At 45.3% G+C, this 14474-nt stretch overlaps 1 protein-coding gene across 4 annotated transcripts in view; it reads left to right on the top strand.

The window, feature by feature from the left end:
- The window catches only part of LOC102381825 (dual specificity testis-specific protein kinase 1-like), a 55716-nt gene that overhangs the window by 2450 nt on the left and 38792 nt on the right, over positions 1-14474 (top strand). For all 4 annotated transcript variants that reach the window (XR_003095494.1, XR_003095495.1, XR_003095493.1 and 1 more), the window contains exons 2-7: positions 3728-3849; positions 4008-4056; positions 5586-5735; positions 9060-9233; positions 10783-10866; positions 12640-12726. Coding sequence is in view for 1 of the 4 variants with exons in the window: in XM_025211186.1 (XP_025066971.1) it covers positions 3728-3849; positions 4008-4056; positions 5586-5735; positions 9060-9233; positions 10783-10866; positions 12640-12726 (666 nt within the window). In the remaining 3 variants the exon portion in view is untranslated. The remainder of the gene's footprint in view (positions 1-3727; positions 3850-4007; positions 4057-5585; positions 5736-9059; positions 9234-10782; positions 10867-12639; positions 12727-14474) is intronic.

Here is a 14474-nt window from a genome sequence, read left to right as displayed (position 1 = left end):
TTCCTGCTGGTCTTGCTTGTAAGCACTATTGAAGATAATGCTTTGAAGTTGTTTGCTGGTAGCTGCTCTCCTTCAAAGCGCTTTATGCACATTGATGAAGCCTCACGGTACACAAAGGCTGCATTTCTGACATTGGCACTGAATTGGCACTCGTAGCTTTTGTTTGCTGTTGTTTATACCCACAAGCAAGTTTTACATGCAGCTTTGCTAGAAAGGAAGGATTGACTTGGCTTTCAGCAAAAGACCAAGTGTGAAAAGGTCTGACTTCCATTCCAGGTCCTGCTAGTAACTTCCTATGCTATCTTGGGGCTAGATACTTTCCCTCTCAGTTTCCCTATATCTAGTGTGGGGATATTAAAACATAATACCATCTCAGAACAAGTGTGAGGCTTATATGTTGACAGATACCTATGGTAATAGAATACTTTGAATTTCTGTGGTGATGGAAGATGCCAATGAAGGGTGAAGATCCTTGCTAGTCTTGGTCTTAAGTGTCACTGAAGATAAGACTTTGAACTCCTTCAGCTCCTGTTACCACAGGATCTCAAAGAGCACATACACTAATTAAATCAGTCTCACAAATCCTTGTCAAGCCTTTGCTTTTTGAAAGGCAATTTTAAACTTCAGTTTTCTACCCCTGCTGTTTCCTACCGCAAGGTCTGTCTTCTCACCCATCAACTCAAGTCCAGGAATATGCAAAGCCCTGAACACACCTCTCTACTCCTCTGATACTTGGGCCCATTCAAGGCTGAACTGATCCCTGGCATAATTTAGGGCAGTTGCTGCTCTAAGTTGTCTGGCTAAAATCAATCCCTAGGGACTGCTCTTTTGAAAATGGGTTGCTGAGTGCTGTGTGCCTCGGCTGCCCAAGGAATCCCCTTTGCTGAGGGACAGGTGGTTGGGAGAAGGCTAGAGCTCTCTGGGTTGGCTTTGCACCACCTGGGGACTCCCCTACCTCAGAAGGATCCAAGAAGTCTGGCTAGGGCACCTCTGTATTCCCTTCTCATCTGGTCCATAGTATAAATAATATTTTGATCTGTTAAACCTTGAACTTGAGATCTCTGCTCAAATCCAGGGTGAAGTCTTGATGGGAGTTCTGTTGATCTCAGGCTAATGACTCTTTTGCTGTACCCTAATCATGTGTGTGACAGGAGAAGCAAACAAAATAAAAGGGGCAGGAAAACTGTGTCACTGAGCAGTTAAGCAGCCCGACGAAGAGCCAGATTTGACTGGAGCAAGGCAGGCCAAGCTGTGAAATGGCCTCATGACCTCCGTTACAGTGCCAGAGCCAACTCAGCTTAGGAGAAAGAGAGAGGAGGAAATGAATTAAAAATGAATAACATTGCAAATGGCACCAGCTTATTAAGCACTACATCGCAATCCTGACAGCACAACCTTTCTGCATAATCAGGGGCGCTGTAGTGAAACTTAATCCCCAGTGACTCACCCCATGCCAGCAGTCTTGAAAGGCTGCTTTGCAATTTTGCACCTGACTGAGCGGCATTATACAGGTCTGTAGGACTGTAGTAGGTTGGCGGCCACAATGAGCGTGGTCTAGCCCAGGGGCAATTGGGAGGAAGGAGGCTGGGATCGCTTTGCATCCCAGATGAGGTGTGCTGGCCAAATATGCTGAGCTGGCATGGGAAATAATTGATGTCCTTGTTGATTTTTTTTACTTGAGTTGGAATTTGCATAAGATGTCCATGTGCTTCTGTCAGCTACGTTTCTCAGCTTTCTTGTTCTGTGTCCTCTCTCAGGTCACACAAAGCCTCCTGGACAAGCTGACCATACTGGACTACATATTTTTTTCAGTCTTTTTGAGGTACCAAGTGTATATTACTTATGGACCCAATTTTTAACCCCAGAGTGCTGCAAAACTGTGGCTATAGATCTGATCTCTTTTTTTATAATTTAAGAAAATATGATTTTTTTTTATCTCCCCTCTGCAGCTACTGATACTTATTTACAGCTCTGGAGTTCTTGCTTAAGCAATTTTTTTTACTTTGGCTTGAGTATTTCTTCTGTTTTCATCAACTGTTCTCTGGCATTTTGTGCTTCACTGATTCAGAAAGGCAGAATGTATTTCACATCCGCATTTGTGGAACCCATTGCAGAAATCATTGCAGAGTTTGTGAACAGCACTAAAGCCCAGATCGTTGATCAGTTCTGTATGGATTCTCGCTGAGTTTGGAAGCTCCAGTCCTAATTTTCAGGCTGTGTCATGGAGTGCTCTGGGAGTCCTGAAATGCAAGTTTTGTCTCAAATTTGCCAAAATTGGTTGACTTCTCTCCCCCTCCCTCACCTTAAGTGACCGCATGGTGTCAGGCAGCATCTGGCTACATCTACTAAAAGACAGAGCTAATTAACTGGGCATGCTGCTGCATGAATGCAGTTGTACTGCTTTTTGAACTACAAGTAGTAGAGCCATGTGTACCTTGCTCTGTGCCTGGGCCTAATTAGCTTTGCTGAAGGCAGTGTAGTGAAGCCTATAGTGCTGTACTGTCTTGTAAAGTGACTGCGTGATACTGTTTCTGGTTTGAGAGCTCTATACGGGGCCTTGGATCTGTGGACTGACCTGGATTTCGGCTTCTCCAGATTGGTTGCCTTAAGGCTAAGACTTCTGGCAGAGATCAGTTGAGCAAATACACCCCAGAGCCCTGTGGAAGCTCATTGTAAAGTTTTTCAGAACCTCCAGCTGTAGACACCAGGAAACTCATGGTGGCATTTGCTCTGAAGTGCAGAGATAAGATTGTTGCTGTGACAGGCCCTGGATAGAGGATCAGGTTGTGTTCTCCTACAGGGGAAGCAGAGGTTAACAATGCCCCCAAGGCTAATTTCTCTTGTGGCTCTATTTATAACTGCATAGGCAGGCAAGGTTCTTTGATTAGATGTGATATCTTTTATTAGACCAACTGAGCAGTTGGAAAAATGTTCTTAGCAAGCTTTTGGGCGCAATCACCCTTCTTCAGGCATAGGGAGACTCCTATGCCTGAAGAGACTCCCTATGCCTGAAGAAGGGTGATTGCGCCCGAAAGCTTGCTAAGAACTTTCTTCCAACTACTCAGTTAATCTAATAAAAGAGATCACATCTACTCAAAGAACCTTCCCTGCCTATGTCCTTAGACCAACATGGCTACAACCAAAAACCGTATTTATAATTAACATTTATAGTGTTTATAAAACCAGTTCAGTTCCAGCTGGTGTTATGCGAGTCTCTGTTCTCTTCATTTGCTTGTGGTAACCTTATCTGTCAAGTAACTCAAGTCATGATGTTCTGGAGCATTAAACCTTATCATTGTGCCAGTTCATACCAGGTTGAAACTCTCTTGTCCTTTTAAGCAAATGACAAAAAGGACACAGAGTTAAACACCAGACCACGGTTTGCTCTGATAGCACTAGCAATGAGGTCAAGAGACAGAGCTAGGCTGTACCAGGTGACTTCCTCCCTCTAAAAATCATCTTGATTAAAAATAAATAAAGAAGGCGACAATGCCCTGTAGTATGGCCTGCAATCCAGGCCAGGATTTAAGTAGATGCTGGTGGGAACACAAGACAGTTCAGTCTTGGTACTGAAGAGCAAGAGAGAATCACAGGCTCTGTCTGCATCCATCAACCTCAATAAAGCCTTTAGGTTTGTTGCAGTCAATCCCTGTCTTTACCACTAGGGCCCTAGAGGTCCCTGCTGACATGCCTTGTTTAGACCTTGCCTCTTCCTCCCTTGCTCTAGGTGACTCAGAATGCCACCTGCAAAGTGATGGTGGTGAAAATCTACAAGAATGATGTGGACCAGGAGGTGATCGTGCGTGAGATCAGCCTGCTGCAGAAGCTTTCACACCCAAACATTGTCAGGTGGGTGACTTCCCAGTGGGGGCAGCGACTAAGAAGGAGGGCACTGAGCTCAAAGTCAGCAGAGCTGAGCCACACAGTTTGACTCTCTGTCTCTATCTCTATTGAAGTTTTGTGCTACGGGAAGAAACCTAACACATGTTTTTTGTCTTGCCTCTTAGGTATCTTGGGATATGTGTGAAGGACGACAAGCTGTACCCAATTTTGGAGGTAAAGGTTGCTTGCTTCTGTGTTCAGAGGGCAGTCAGGGGCATGAACTTTTACAGTGATGTTAACCAAAAGGGAAGTGGCTGAATAAGGCATGTGATGTACTGAGACATTATGGCTCTTTGTCCCTTTCTAGTGGCTGAAACACTTGGGCCTGCTACTTAGAGCTAGTCTTTAATTCCAATAAGAGAAGCTCATGCTCTTAGATCTTGAAACCCTTTGCTCTGTCCCCATAGATGAGTGGTGTTGCTTACGGATTGAATAAAAAGCTTTCTCTGCAGCAAAAGCATAAAGTGGCATTTTATTATAAAATGCAAACAATTTGTCCTCTCTCACACAATTATAGGGCCTCATCCTATGCAATCGCTATCAGCTAGGTTTGCATTTGTTTTAATGGATGTCTTGTTTGAATCAAGGGTGCAGGATCAGGCTAGGATCCAAATAAGGTCTTTCAAATAAAGCAGGGTCTTAGGCTAGAACCACACAGACAAAGAGCCAGAAAAGGACATACTGAAAAAGGTAACTGGAATGGATTGAAGGCAGGGAGTATTGCATGGGCTGAGGAGTCAGTCAGCAAGGCAGAAAGACTTAGGTAGGAGTTACAGAGAGAAGGGACTGGCAACCGTGTTAATATAATCATAAAGCATACAGTTGGGGGCATTTCAAGGGTCATGGCAATGTTGTATAATGTACAGAGCACTGGACTGGGACTTGGGAGCAATGAGGTTTTTTTTCCGGGCTCTGCCACTGACTTGGCAGGTGACCTTCTTTGAGTCGCTTCACTTTTCCATGCCTCATTTCCTCAATCTGTAACATGGGGATAATGATATGAATGCCTTGCCAAGGCATATTTGAGATCTGTGGGAAAGCTGTGTATAAAACAGATTCTGAAAAGGGAACCCTATATGCAGTATTCAACAGCAGTAATTCTCGGACAGCACTGAGAGCCTGTGGAAGAGAAGCCCTAGCAATGCTATAGCTCTTGAACCAGTCCCATTAGCAACGCTGGGAGAAGAAACGCTGAGCAGCAGCAGCACATTCACTGGGGCTCCTAACCCCACACTGATATTCATCCACTTAGTTTTAAGTAAGACAAATGGCAAGAAAGCTTCTGCCAATGTGTGTCCCCACACATTTCCCTGAAGTTCACTGTGGCATAGCAAGCTAAAAGATCCTTCACTGGGTGTGAGATGCTGGCATTCGAGGGGTTAATTTGATACTGTACCTAGTACTTCCAGATATGCTGTTGTTAACCTGGCACTGCACAGTGATGATTTGCCTAAACTTCAATAACCCATGTACTACAGTTGGCCTTGGTTATTCCCTTTTTTCATGGAGGTGTTTGCTTGGTGTACACAGCACAGTGGTGCCCTGGTCTTGCTTAGAGCTGTTGCAGTACAAACACTTATCTTGAGAGAGGGCCTACAGATTCAGCACATCCCTGTTTGGGAAATGCTTGACCTGCATCAAAAATGTCCATGAGCCTTCACAGGCAGCCCTTGGAGCCTCCCTTTTTTTGTCTCTGTTGGCAGTATGTTAATGGCGGGTGTCTGGAAGAACTCCTGGCCAGCAAGGAAATCACTCTCACCTGGAAGGAGAAGGTAGACTTGGCTTCAGACATCACAAGAGGGATGATCTACCTGCACTCTAAGAACATCTACCACCGGGATCTCAACTCCAAGGTAGACTGCATGCAGAGGGTGACTTCTGCCACCCTTGTGCTGAGGACTAGGCCTGGACTCCACTGTAGTCTCTCCAGGTTCCTTTGTGGTAAAGTGATGCCTAGGCCTCTGCAAATGGCTGAATTCTCTCTAGAGACATCCTGGAGCACTTATGGAAGCTTTCTTGCTGTACCCTATAATTATGGTGCATCATGTTCTTACCAGGCAGGAGACACAGAGGGAGCTAAAAATATATTTCTCAAAATGTGGTTGCACTAAGAAAAGCCACTCAGTAAAAATGTGTGTGCCAGGATTCCACATTCCTTTTTCTTCCGTCATTGCAAGAGGAACTTTGTGCAAGTTACAAATCAAAACCAGATTTATTCCTCTAACCACCAGCACAGCAACAAAAAACCAAAGCAAGGAGTTGATAATAAGATGGGGAGGGAGATGGATTGGGCCATCATGTTTGCTTTGTGAGCACTTTTTGCATTTTATGTATTTATTGTGGCTTGTCCGTTGGGACTCTTTGTCCCACTCTAGAGGGTGGACCACAGAGCTGTCAATGAGCCAGCAGTAGCTGTGGGAGTAGGGACAGGCCTTCTAGTTTTGTTCTTTTTTAGATCCATTGGTTCCCAGGTCTAGTTTCCCACTTCACATAGATGTTACATTACATTGTTTATTGCACTAATAACAAAGGACGTTTATAGACATGCTCTTGGAGCCACTTTAATTAAAGTGCCCTGAGCATCACGCATATCAGCATCCCTGAGTTGAAAAATGGTGGCGGGGGGCGCTTTAACTAAAGCTTTTTGAACAAGCTGTAGCTAAAGTTTCCCCACTGCCATTTTTCAGTGCAGGGATGCTGATACATGTGACACTGGAATCTGCTGGACTGCTGTAATTACCATGCTCCAGCAGACTCAATTAATCGAGTCTGCTTCGACGCGTTGTAATTACAGTGCATCATAGCAGCCATGCTACATGTGTATAGGCACCCAGTGACTCTGGTTTTGGAAGCAGGCTGAGGATTTTGGCCCAAAGCAGAAGAGAATCTTCCTTGTTTCTCTTGCAGCTGCACTGGTCTTATAGTACCAAGGCCTGGAAAGTTTTTCTTTCCTTCCTTGCAGATGCTGCTTATCTGACATAATGGGAGCACTTCTGGACAGTCCTTTTCCTACTTATAACCCACACTTCTGTTTTAAAACGGTTCAATCTGCAGTGGTGGTTATGAAACACTAGGGGTTATGAAACACTGCAAGGCTTTTCGTGGTGATATGAAGCTCTAACCCTGGCAGACCTGTCAGATCAAGTACTTAGTTCAAAACCCAGCCCTGGTATAAATCCACTGAAGTTAGTAAGGCTATTCCTGGCATGAATTTGGCCCTAAGTGGAACCATTGCTGACAGGCTCAGTAGATATGGATGGATCTACATGTTGAATGTCCTGTTTTCTCCTAGAGTTGCTCCTGCAGGTCACAGCGGTTCTTGTTTAGTCTTATGGCTAAGGATAATAATGGGAGCCAGGAGCACTGGCTTCTTTTTAGGTCTCTCACCTGTTGTGTGATTTCACACAAGTCACTTCTTTCTCCATGCTCCTTTCTTCCTCATCTACAGAATGGGGATTATGATCCTTGGTGCTGTCCTGGGGCAGGAAGATCCTGATGCTCCTTCAACCTAATATCTGTAGAGTGCTTTGAGTTCCTCAGCTGTAGAACTTGAGAAGCATGAACTTTAAGCATTATTTTGAGGCACCTTGGCAGGAGGGAGGGGAGTCTCTAGGTTCCTCTTGTGCTTCTCCTATTTGGAGAGCCAGTAGATCATTTTATTCTCCAGGGTTGTCATGACAGTCTCTATCACCTAAGCAGCTGTACTTAAAGAACTGTCTCTGGTTTTGAATGAATCTGCTGTACCTGTCAGCCTCAGGGCACCTTAAAATGGGACAGACTAGGAAAGTTTTGTAGAATTCCAGGCATTGACCTTGGTGCCACATCAAACCTCCCCTTGATATCAGTGGAAGCAAGACCATTGTGGACAGATAATAATCCTTGAGCTATCTTGGCCTAAAGTTGATGATCTTAATGTCAGTGGCGCTGTGCACATTCACTTTGTAGATTTATACCAAGGAGATGCATCAGTTTACATTAGTTGAGGATCTGGCTACTACCTTGTATCTGTTAAGAGTCATTTAATCCTTCACCCTGTACTGAAACAACCCCTGTGAACCTTTGCAGTAGGTGCCAGGTACACACATGTTGCTGTGTCGTGACTCCTTCATTGATGTTCCATAGCCTTCTCTGTGGAAACGTGAAGTATTGATGGAGTAGGGACGTGATGAAGTCAGCCAAGCATCACAGCCCTAAGAAACTTAAGTACAGAAAGCTGACACAGCTTCATTATCCCCACAGCTGCTTGCTCAATTCAGTCACAAGCATCAAAATGCAAACACGGTTGGAGAAAAAAGTGATTTAATAGGACTATGGCTTTCCCTCCATTTCACTGGCTGTTATAGGACATCAGTAGTTGCCCATGAATTGATCCTGATGTCCTGTTGGCACCTTGTAAACTCAGAACTACCCTGGATGTGCCACCAAACAGTGAGTGCATATTACTGAATTTCACTGCACATGAAGTCCCTCTCTCTGCAGTTTGGCCCAGATACAGATTCTTCCCTCCCATCTCCAGTGACTGTTCCCAGCAATGACAGCCCAGAATGTGGAAGGAGGGGAGGAGAAATAGGCTTGAAGTCTGTGCAATCCAGTCATCTTAAACAGATTTTCCTTGTTTGCTCTTTTTAAACCTGCCTCATTCAGCCTAACTGCATAGAGGGAAATCCTACAGAATTTGACAGGACTTTTCTAGAAATTGAAGAAAACTTTATTATTCTAGAAGGTCTGTGGGCATAGGCTTTAATAGAAAATTGTTTCCTTTCCAGAGATTGTATTCTATAGTTGGAATATATTTTTCTATGCTTCTGTGATATGGTCCAAACAATCCTATAGAAATGTTCTGACTTTTTGTTAAATTCTATAGGACTCTGTGAAGGGAGTGCTTTGCAGTTTAGGACAACCAAAACCAGGCAAACTGGCCACCTGGATATGTTTTGCTGAACCTCCCAAGCTCATTGGTTCCTATTGGCACTTGCTAGTGTGTAGCCCATCTCTGCTATGGAAGAACATGGAGCATACTTAGCACAAGACTGAGATTTACTTGTGAAGGTTTAGAGACGGGTCACTGTGGGTTGAAACTGGTATGGACCTGTGGAAGAGCATTCTTTGGGGAATGGTGGAAAGTTAGCTCAGCTTTTTCTCTGCGTGGGAATCTCACACTGAAGGGCTTATTTCAGAACTGCCTCATTCGAGTGACACAGCGGGGCCGGGAAGCCTTGGTGACTGATTTTGGCCTGGCCCGGGAAGTGGTGGAGCTACCTGTGAAGGACCCAGAGAGGAAGCTGTCTCTTGTGGGCTCTGCCTTCTGGATGGCACCTGAAATGCTGCGAGGGGAGCCCTATGACAGGAAGGTATGGTACTGATTCCTGCCTGGTCTCTAACACAAGTACTAAGGTTAGCTTTTCTTCCTGTAGGTGGGTCATTGGCATGACTTCACTCTCCACTGAAATGTAGCCAGTGTGGTGAGAATACAGCTGCCACTATAAAGGTGACAGCGACATTAAACAATAATGTTTAATGTCCCGCAGGGTTCAGTCCTTGGGCCAGTGTTATTTAATATCTTCATCAGCGATTTAGACGAGGGTGTTGTGAGCACCCTCTCCAAGTTTGCGGATGACACCAAATTATGGGGCAAAGTTAATACACCAGAGGGCAGGGAGCAGATACAGGCTGACCTGGACAGGTTAGATCAATGGGCAGAATGTAATAGGATGCAATTCAACAAAGATAAATGTAAGGTACTCCACCTAGGAAGGAGGAATCCCCAGCACACCTACAGGTTGGGGGATGTCCTCCTCAGCAGCTCAGAGGCTGAGAGAGATCTTGGAGTCATAGTTGACTCCAAGACGAACGTGAGCCGGCAGTGTAACGAGGCCATCAACAAAGCCAATCGCCCCTTGTCGTGTATTAGCAGATGCATGACCAACATATCGAGGAAGGTGATGCTTCCCCTCTATGCGGCATTGGTCAGGCCGCAGTTGGAGTACTGTGTCCAGTTTTGGGCGCCGCACTTCAAGAGGGACACGGAGGATCTGGAAAGGGTTCAGAGGAGGGCCACCCGCATGATTAGTGGTCTCCATTAAAGACCCTATGAGGAGAGGTTGAGAGATTTGAATCTCTTCAGCCTATACAAAAGATGACTGAGGGGTGACCTTGTAGCCACCTATACATTTATCAGGGGAGGACAGCAGGGAATTGGGGATGCACTGTTTACCAGAGCGCCCCAGGGAGTAACTAGGAATAATGGGTGCAAACTAGTGGAGAGTAGATTTAGGTTAGACATTAGGAAGACATTTTTTTACAATAAGGGTGACCAGAATCTGGAATGGGCTTCCAAGAGAGGTGGTGCTGTCACCTAACTTGGAGGTCTTCAAGAGGACGCTTGACAGTCACCTGGCTGGGGTCATCTGACCTCGATCGTCTTTCCTGCCAGGGGCTGGGGGTTGGACACGATGATCCATTGGGTCCCTTCTGACTCTACAATCTATGAAATCTATGAAATAGTTTTGGGACAGGAAATACGTGCAGTTTCCCATGTCTGAATTTGGACTCTGGGATTAATACCCCTAGCCCTAAAGATAAGATTCTTTTGAGCATGGTCACTACCTACATTTTTCATGTCTGAATTGCAAATGGAAGCCCTGGCACTTTCCTGTGCTACATACTGAAAGGGAGGAAGCAGACTGATATAAGTACAGGCACAGAACAAAAGGCTGGGGACCAGCTCCTTATACATTTACCTGCCAGCCCCTGTGGCCAGCTCTACCTCCGACACTCCCTTTATCTACCTTCAGGTGAAGTTAGGGGAGGGGCCCTCAGTTTCTTCTCCTTCTTTTTACCCCTTTCCTCTGTACACAAAAAATCCTGCCTCTCTCTCTCTCTCTCTGATCCCTTCTGCAGGTGGACGTGTTCTCGTTTGGCATAGTCCTGTGTGAAATACTGGGCAGAATTCCAGCTGATCCTGAAGTGCTGCCCAGGACTCAGGTAATTATTACTGGAGCCAGGCTTGACTGATGTTTCGTGTAGGCTTTGGAGATAATAGATGGAGGCTGCTGGCTTTTTCAACTCTGGAGAGCATGGACTTGAATCCTGAAGACATAGTACCATTATGTGGCTGCACATACTTGTATTTGATCATGTGTATGAGCCCACACAGATACATGCACTAAAAGGATCAGGCTTATACTCAGAACAGGTGGAACAGTTTCTAATGAAACTGCTTTTCACTGGAAAATGGTTTAGCAGAAATCCAACTTTTTTGCAGGGAAAAACATTGGCTTTAATTAAATTTAAATCCATTTCTCTGATGTGATGTTTTGAACCCCAGAATTTTCATTTTCAGGAACTCAATTCAGAGCACTTCCTTTTGGATTACCATTTTGATTTTTAAGCTCAAATGTCAGTTTGAAATGAAAAATTTAAGTGGTTTCATTGTATGTTGACATTTCTTATTAAAATGTCGTGTTTCAGTCAGCAAACATCAACTTCTTTGCTTCAGCCTGAGGAAAAGAAGGCTGAGCGGGGACCTGGCAGCAGCTTACCACTACACTAGGGGAGTACATCAAGGGCTCGGTGAGCAACTGTTCACCAGGGCAGCCTTAGGGAAAACCAGGAGTCATGGCCACAAACTCCTACAATACTACTTCAGGTTCAACATTAGGAAACCTTCTTCACAGTTAAGATGTCCAGACTGTGGAATAAGCTCCCTGCAGAGGTGGTGCAATCGCCTACCCTACAGATCTTCAAGAGGAGGCTGGACGGTCACCTTGCTGGGGTCACCTGACCCCCAGTTGTCTTTCCTGCCTGGTGCCGGGGGCTGGACTTGATGATCTTCCAAGGTCCCTTTCGGCCTTACAATCTATGAATCCTTCCCCAAGTTCAGGGCTTTCTGTTTCATTATTTGGTTTTTTGGGTTTTTTTGGTGGGGTTTTCTTAATTTTGACTTTTCATCCCAATTTGTGACAAAGCCAAATACTAAAATATTGGAATTTCTCTGTGAAGCAAAGAACTCAACATTGTCTTAGACCAGACTGAGACTAATCTCCATCTGTTTTTACCAAGTAAGAGAAATTTTATATCGGAGACTCCAGGATGTGGTGTCTCAAAGGAAGGAGGAGTAGTTACACAAACACTGGATCTAACTCAGGGATTTGCCCAGGTCTGACAAGAAGTTTGGGGCAGAGCAAGGAACCTAACCTGAGTCCCCCAGGTCCTCAGCTGATACCACAAACACTGGACTATACTTCCCTGAGGCAATGCATTGTCCAGGGGTGGAAGCAGGACTAGAAATGGGGACTCTACATCTTCTAGTTCTGTTACTGATTTATTGGTCTGCCTTTAGCATTTCTAAAGTGTCTTCTGCTTCAGTTTTTCTGGGCATCTCTGCAGAGTCATTATGATGGTTATTCTGGAAAGGATGGGAGTCTTAATCAATGAATACTTAAGTGCTTTGAGATCCCCTGAGGAGGGCAAACCATTAGTCAAGGAGTTGGTTTGTATCATATCTCCAGCTTCTCACATCCAGCGTCCATGTTTGCAGCATTTAGGTTTTGGTAACTGGGAGCTGCCTCTAGTAGGATTCCTTTGTGGTGAAAATTGAAACTCAGCCTGAGCTGAATTATTCTGAGGATTTGCAAATTCCTTTCACACTTTCTGCTATGAGTGGAAAGCTCCAGCTGACAGCTCACCCCGTCATGACCACCTTCCCACTGCCAAGCCTGTTACTGACCCAGAATCGCTTTCACTCTTCTCCCTCAGGATTATGGCTTAGATGTTGCCGCCTTCCAAGAAATGATCAGTGAATGCCCCAAGCGGGTTGTGGACCTAGCTGCTAGCTGCTGCCGGGTACGTTTCTCCCCTGGTTTCCTTTCTGTCAGTGGTGCAAGAACCCACATTGCACAGCAAGCCCAGTGGAGACTGAACCTACTGCCTTTACCATTTTAGCTAGAGGAGTGACTCCAGTCTCATGAAACAGTGGTAGGCTTTTATCTCCTGTGCATGTTAACCACCAGCAAGGGATGGTGTAGCTTGTGTGTTACAGCTGCATAATAATAAGAAAACTTGAGGGAAGTGGACCAAACAGCTCCATAGTTTAGACCAGTGGTCACCAACCAGTAGATCTCAATCCAGCGATAGATCTCGGAGCCTCTTGGAGTCGATCCGAGGCTGGGGTGGGGGGCTGAGTGCCTGCGTGCATGCATGTGCGCGCCCCAGTCCAGCAGGTCAGTCTGTGGGGGAGGGAAGGGGCAGGGGCTAGATTGAGGCCCCTGCGGTGAGGGACAGTACTCCAGAGGCAGGAGCAGAGGTAAGTTGAGTGGGGCCCCGGCTGGGTGGGACTTACCTGCTGGGGAGGCATGCTCCCAAATCATTTTTTCTTCCTCTGCCTCGATCTACCCCCTTCCCACCCCACAGACTTACCTGCTGGGTGGGGGTGGCAGCACACAGTAGATTTTGGGTTGCTTTTAAATGCCAAAGGTGATCTACTTAAAAAGGTTGGAGACCACTAGTTTAGACCAGTGGGAGTCATTGTTTGCCTTACCCTCTGCATTAGGTATTTCCCTAAAAGTCTTGGAGGGATAGTTAATGTAGGAATGTACGTTTTCCAAGAAATGCAGAGACTCGGTCCCACAACAGAAAGATAAAATGGCCGTTGGACTACACAGATGACATAGTGTGGGTACAAGAACATCAGAGTTACAAATGGAGAGAAACAAATGACACGGCCTTGAGCATGCAGTCTCTAAGTTTTTCCTCCATCCTCCAGGACTCCTTTGTCACATCACAACATCTTTATGCTCATTTTTTTTAAAAGCAACACAAAGCAAAGATGTTGCTTGGAGCTTTATAAGACAAGCTAGAAATAAAGCAAAGACTTACTCAAGTTAATCACAGCAAGCAAGGAACAAAGGCAGTTACTCATCCAGGCAGAGCAGAGAAGTTCTATGATTACACTGCACCTAATTAGCTAGGAACTCAAAAGTAGCATGTTGAAATGAGCTTCAGCAACAGTCTTAATGATGTGTGAATAACATATTCCTGAATCAAAGAGATGAATCAGAAAGGGCAGCCAGCTAACATTCATGTGCCTTCAGCTCCTGACTCTCTAAGGCAGCTCTGACACCAGAAGGAGTTGATAATGAATCAGATCATGTGGAAAGCAGATCTGCACTACAAAAAATGAAGGAAATGCTAGAAATGTTGCCCTTTACATAAAGGGAGATGTCTCCCTGGACATCTCTAACTTGACAATATAAAATACTTACAGGGGCCTGGTTTACCTGGTAGGGCTGTGTGAAGCTTCAGTCTCTGATTTGATTCAGTGGAGATTTGGCCCAATTTGGTGGCTGAATATCCGAATCTGAATTGAATCAGAGGACCCTTTAATCTCTCTGAATCGATTTGGAACCCTCCCAATTGATTTGGAGAGATTGGGACAGATTTGGCGATTTGGACATGGATATAGCTTTAACTGATTTTTCTAACATACTTCTAGGTAGCAGGTGGCTCACGAGTGCTGCGGTGCTGGGGCAGATGCAATGTCCCACAGGAGTGGGGGGGGGGGGATCCCGCTCCGCAGCAGACCCAGAAGTGGA

This window comes from Alligator sinensis, unplaced genomic scaffold (assembly GCF_000455745.1).
Source record: "Alligator sinensis unplaced genomic scaffold, ASM45574v1 scaffold323_2, whole genome shotgun sequence".
NCBI lineage: Eukaryota > Metazoa > Chordata > Crocodylia > Alligatoridae > Alligator > Alligator sinensis.
This window is presented reverse-complemented; position numbering and strand designations above follow the sequence as displayed.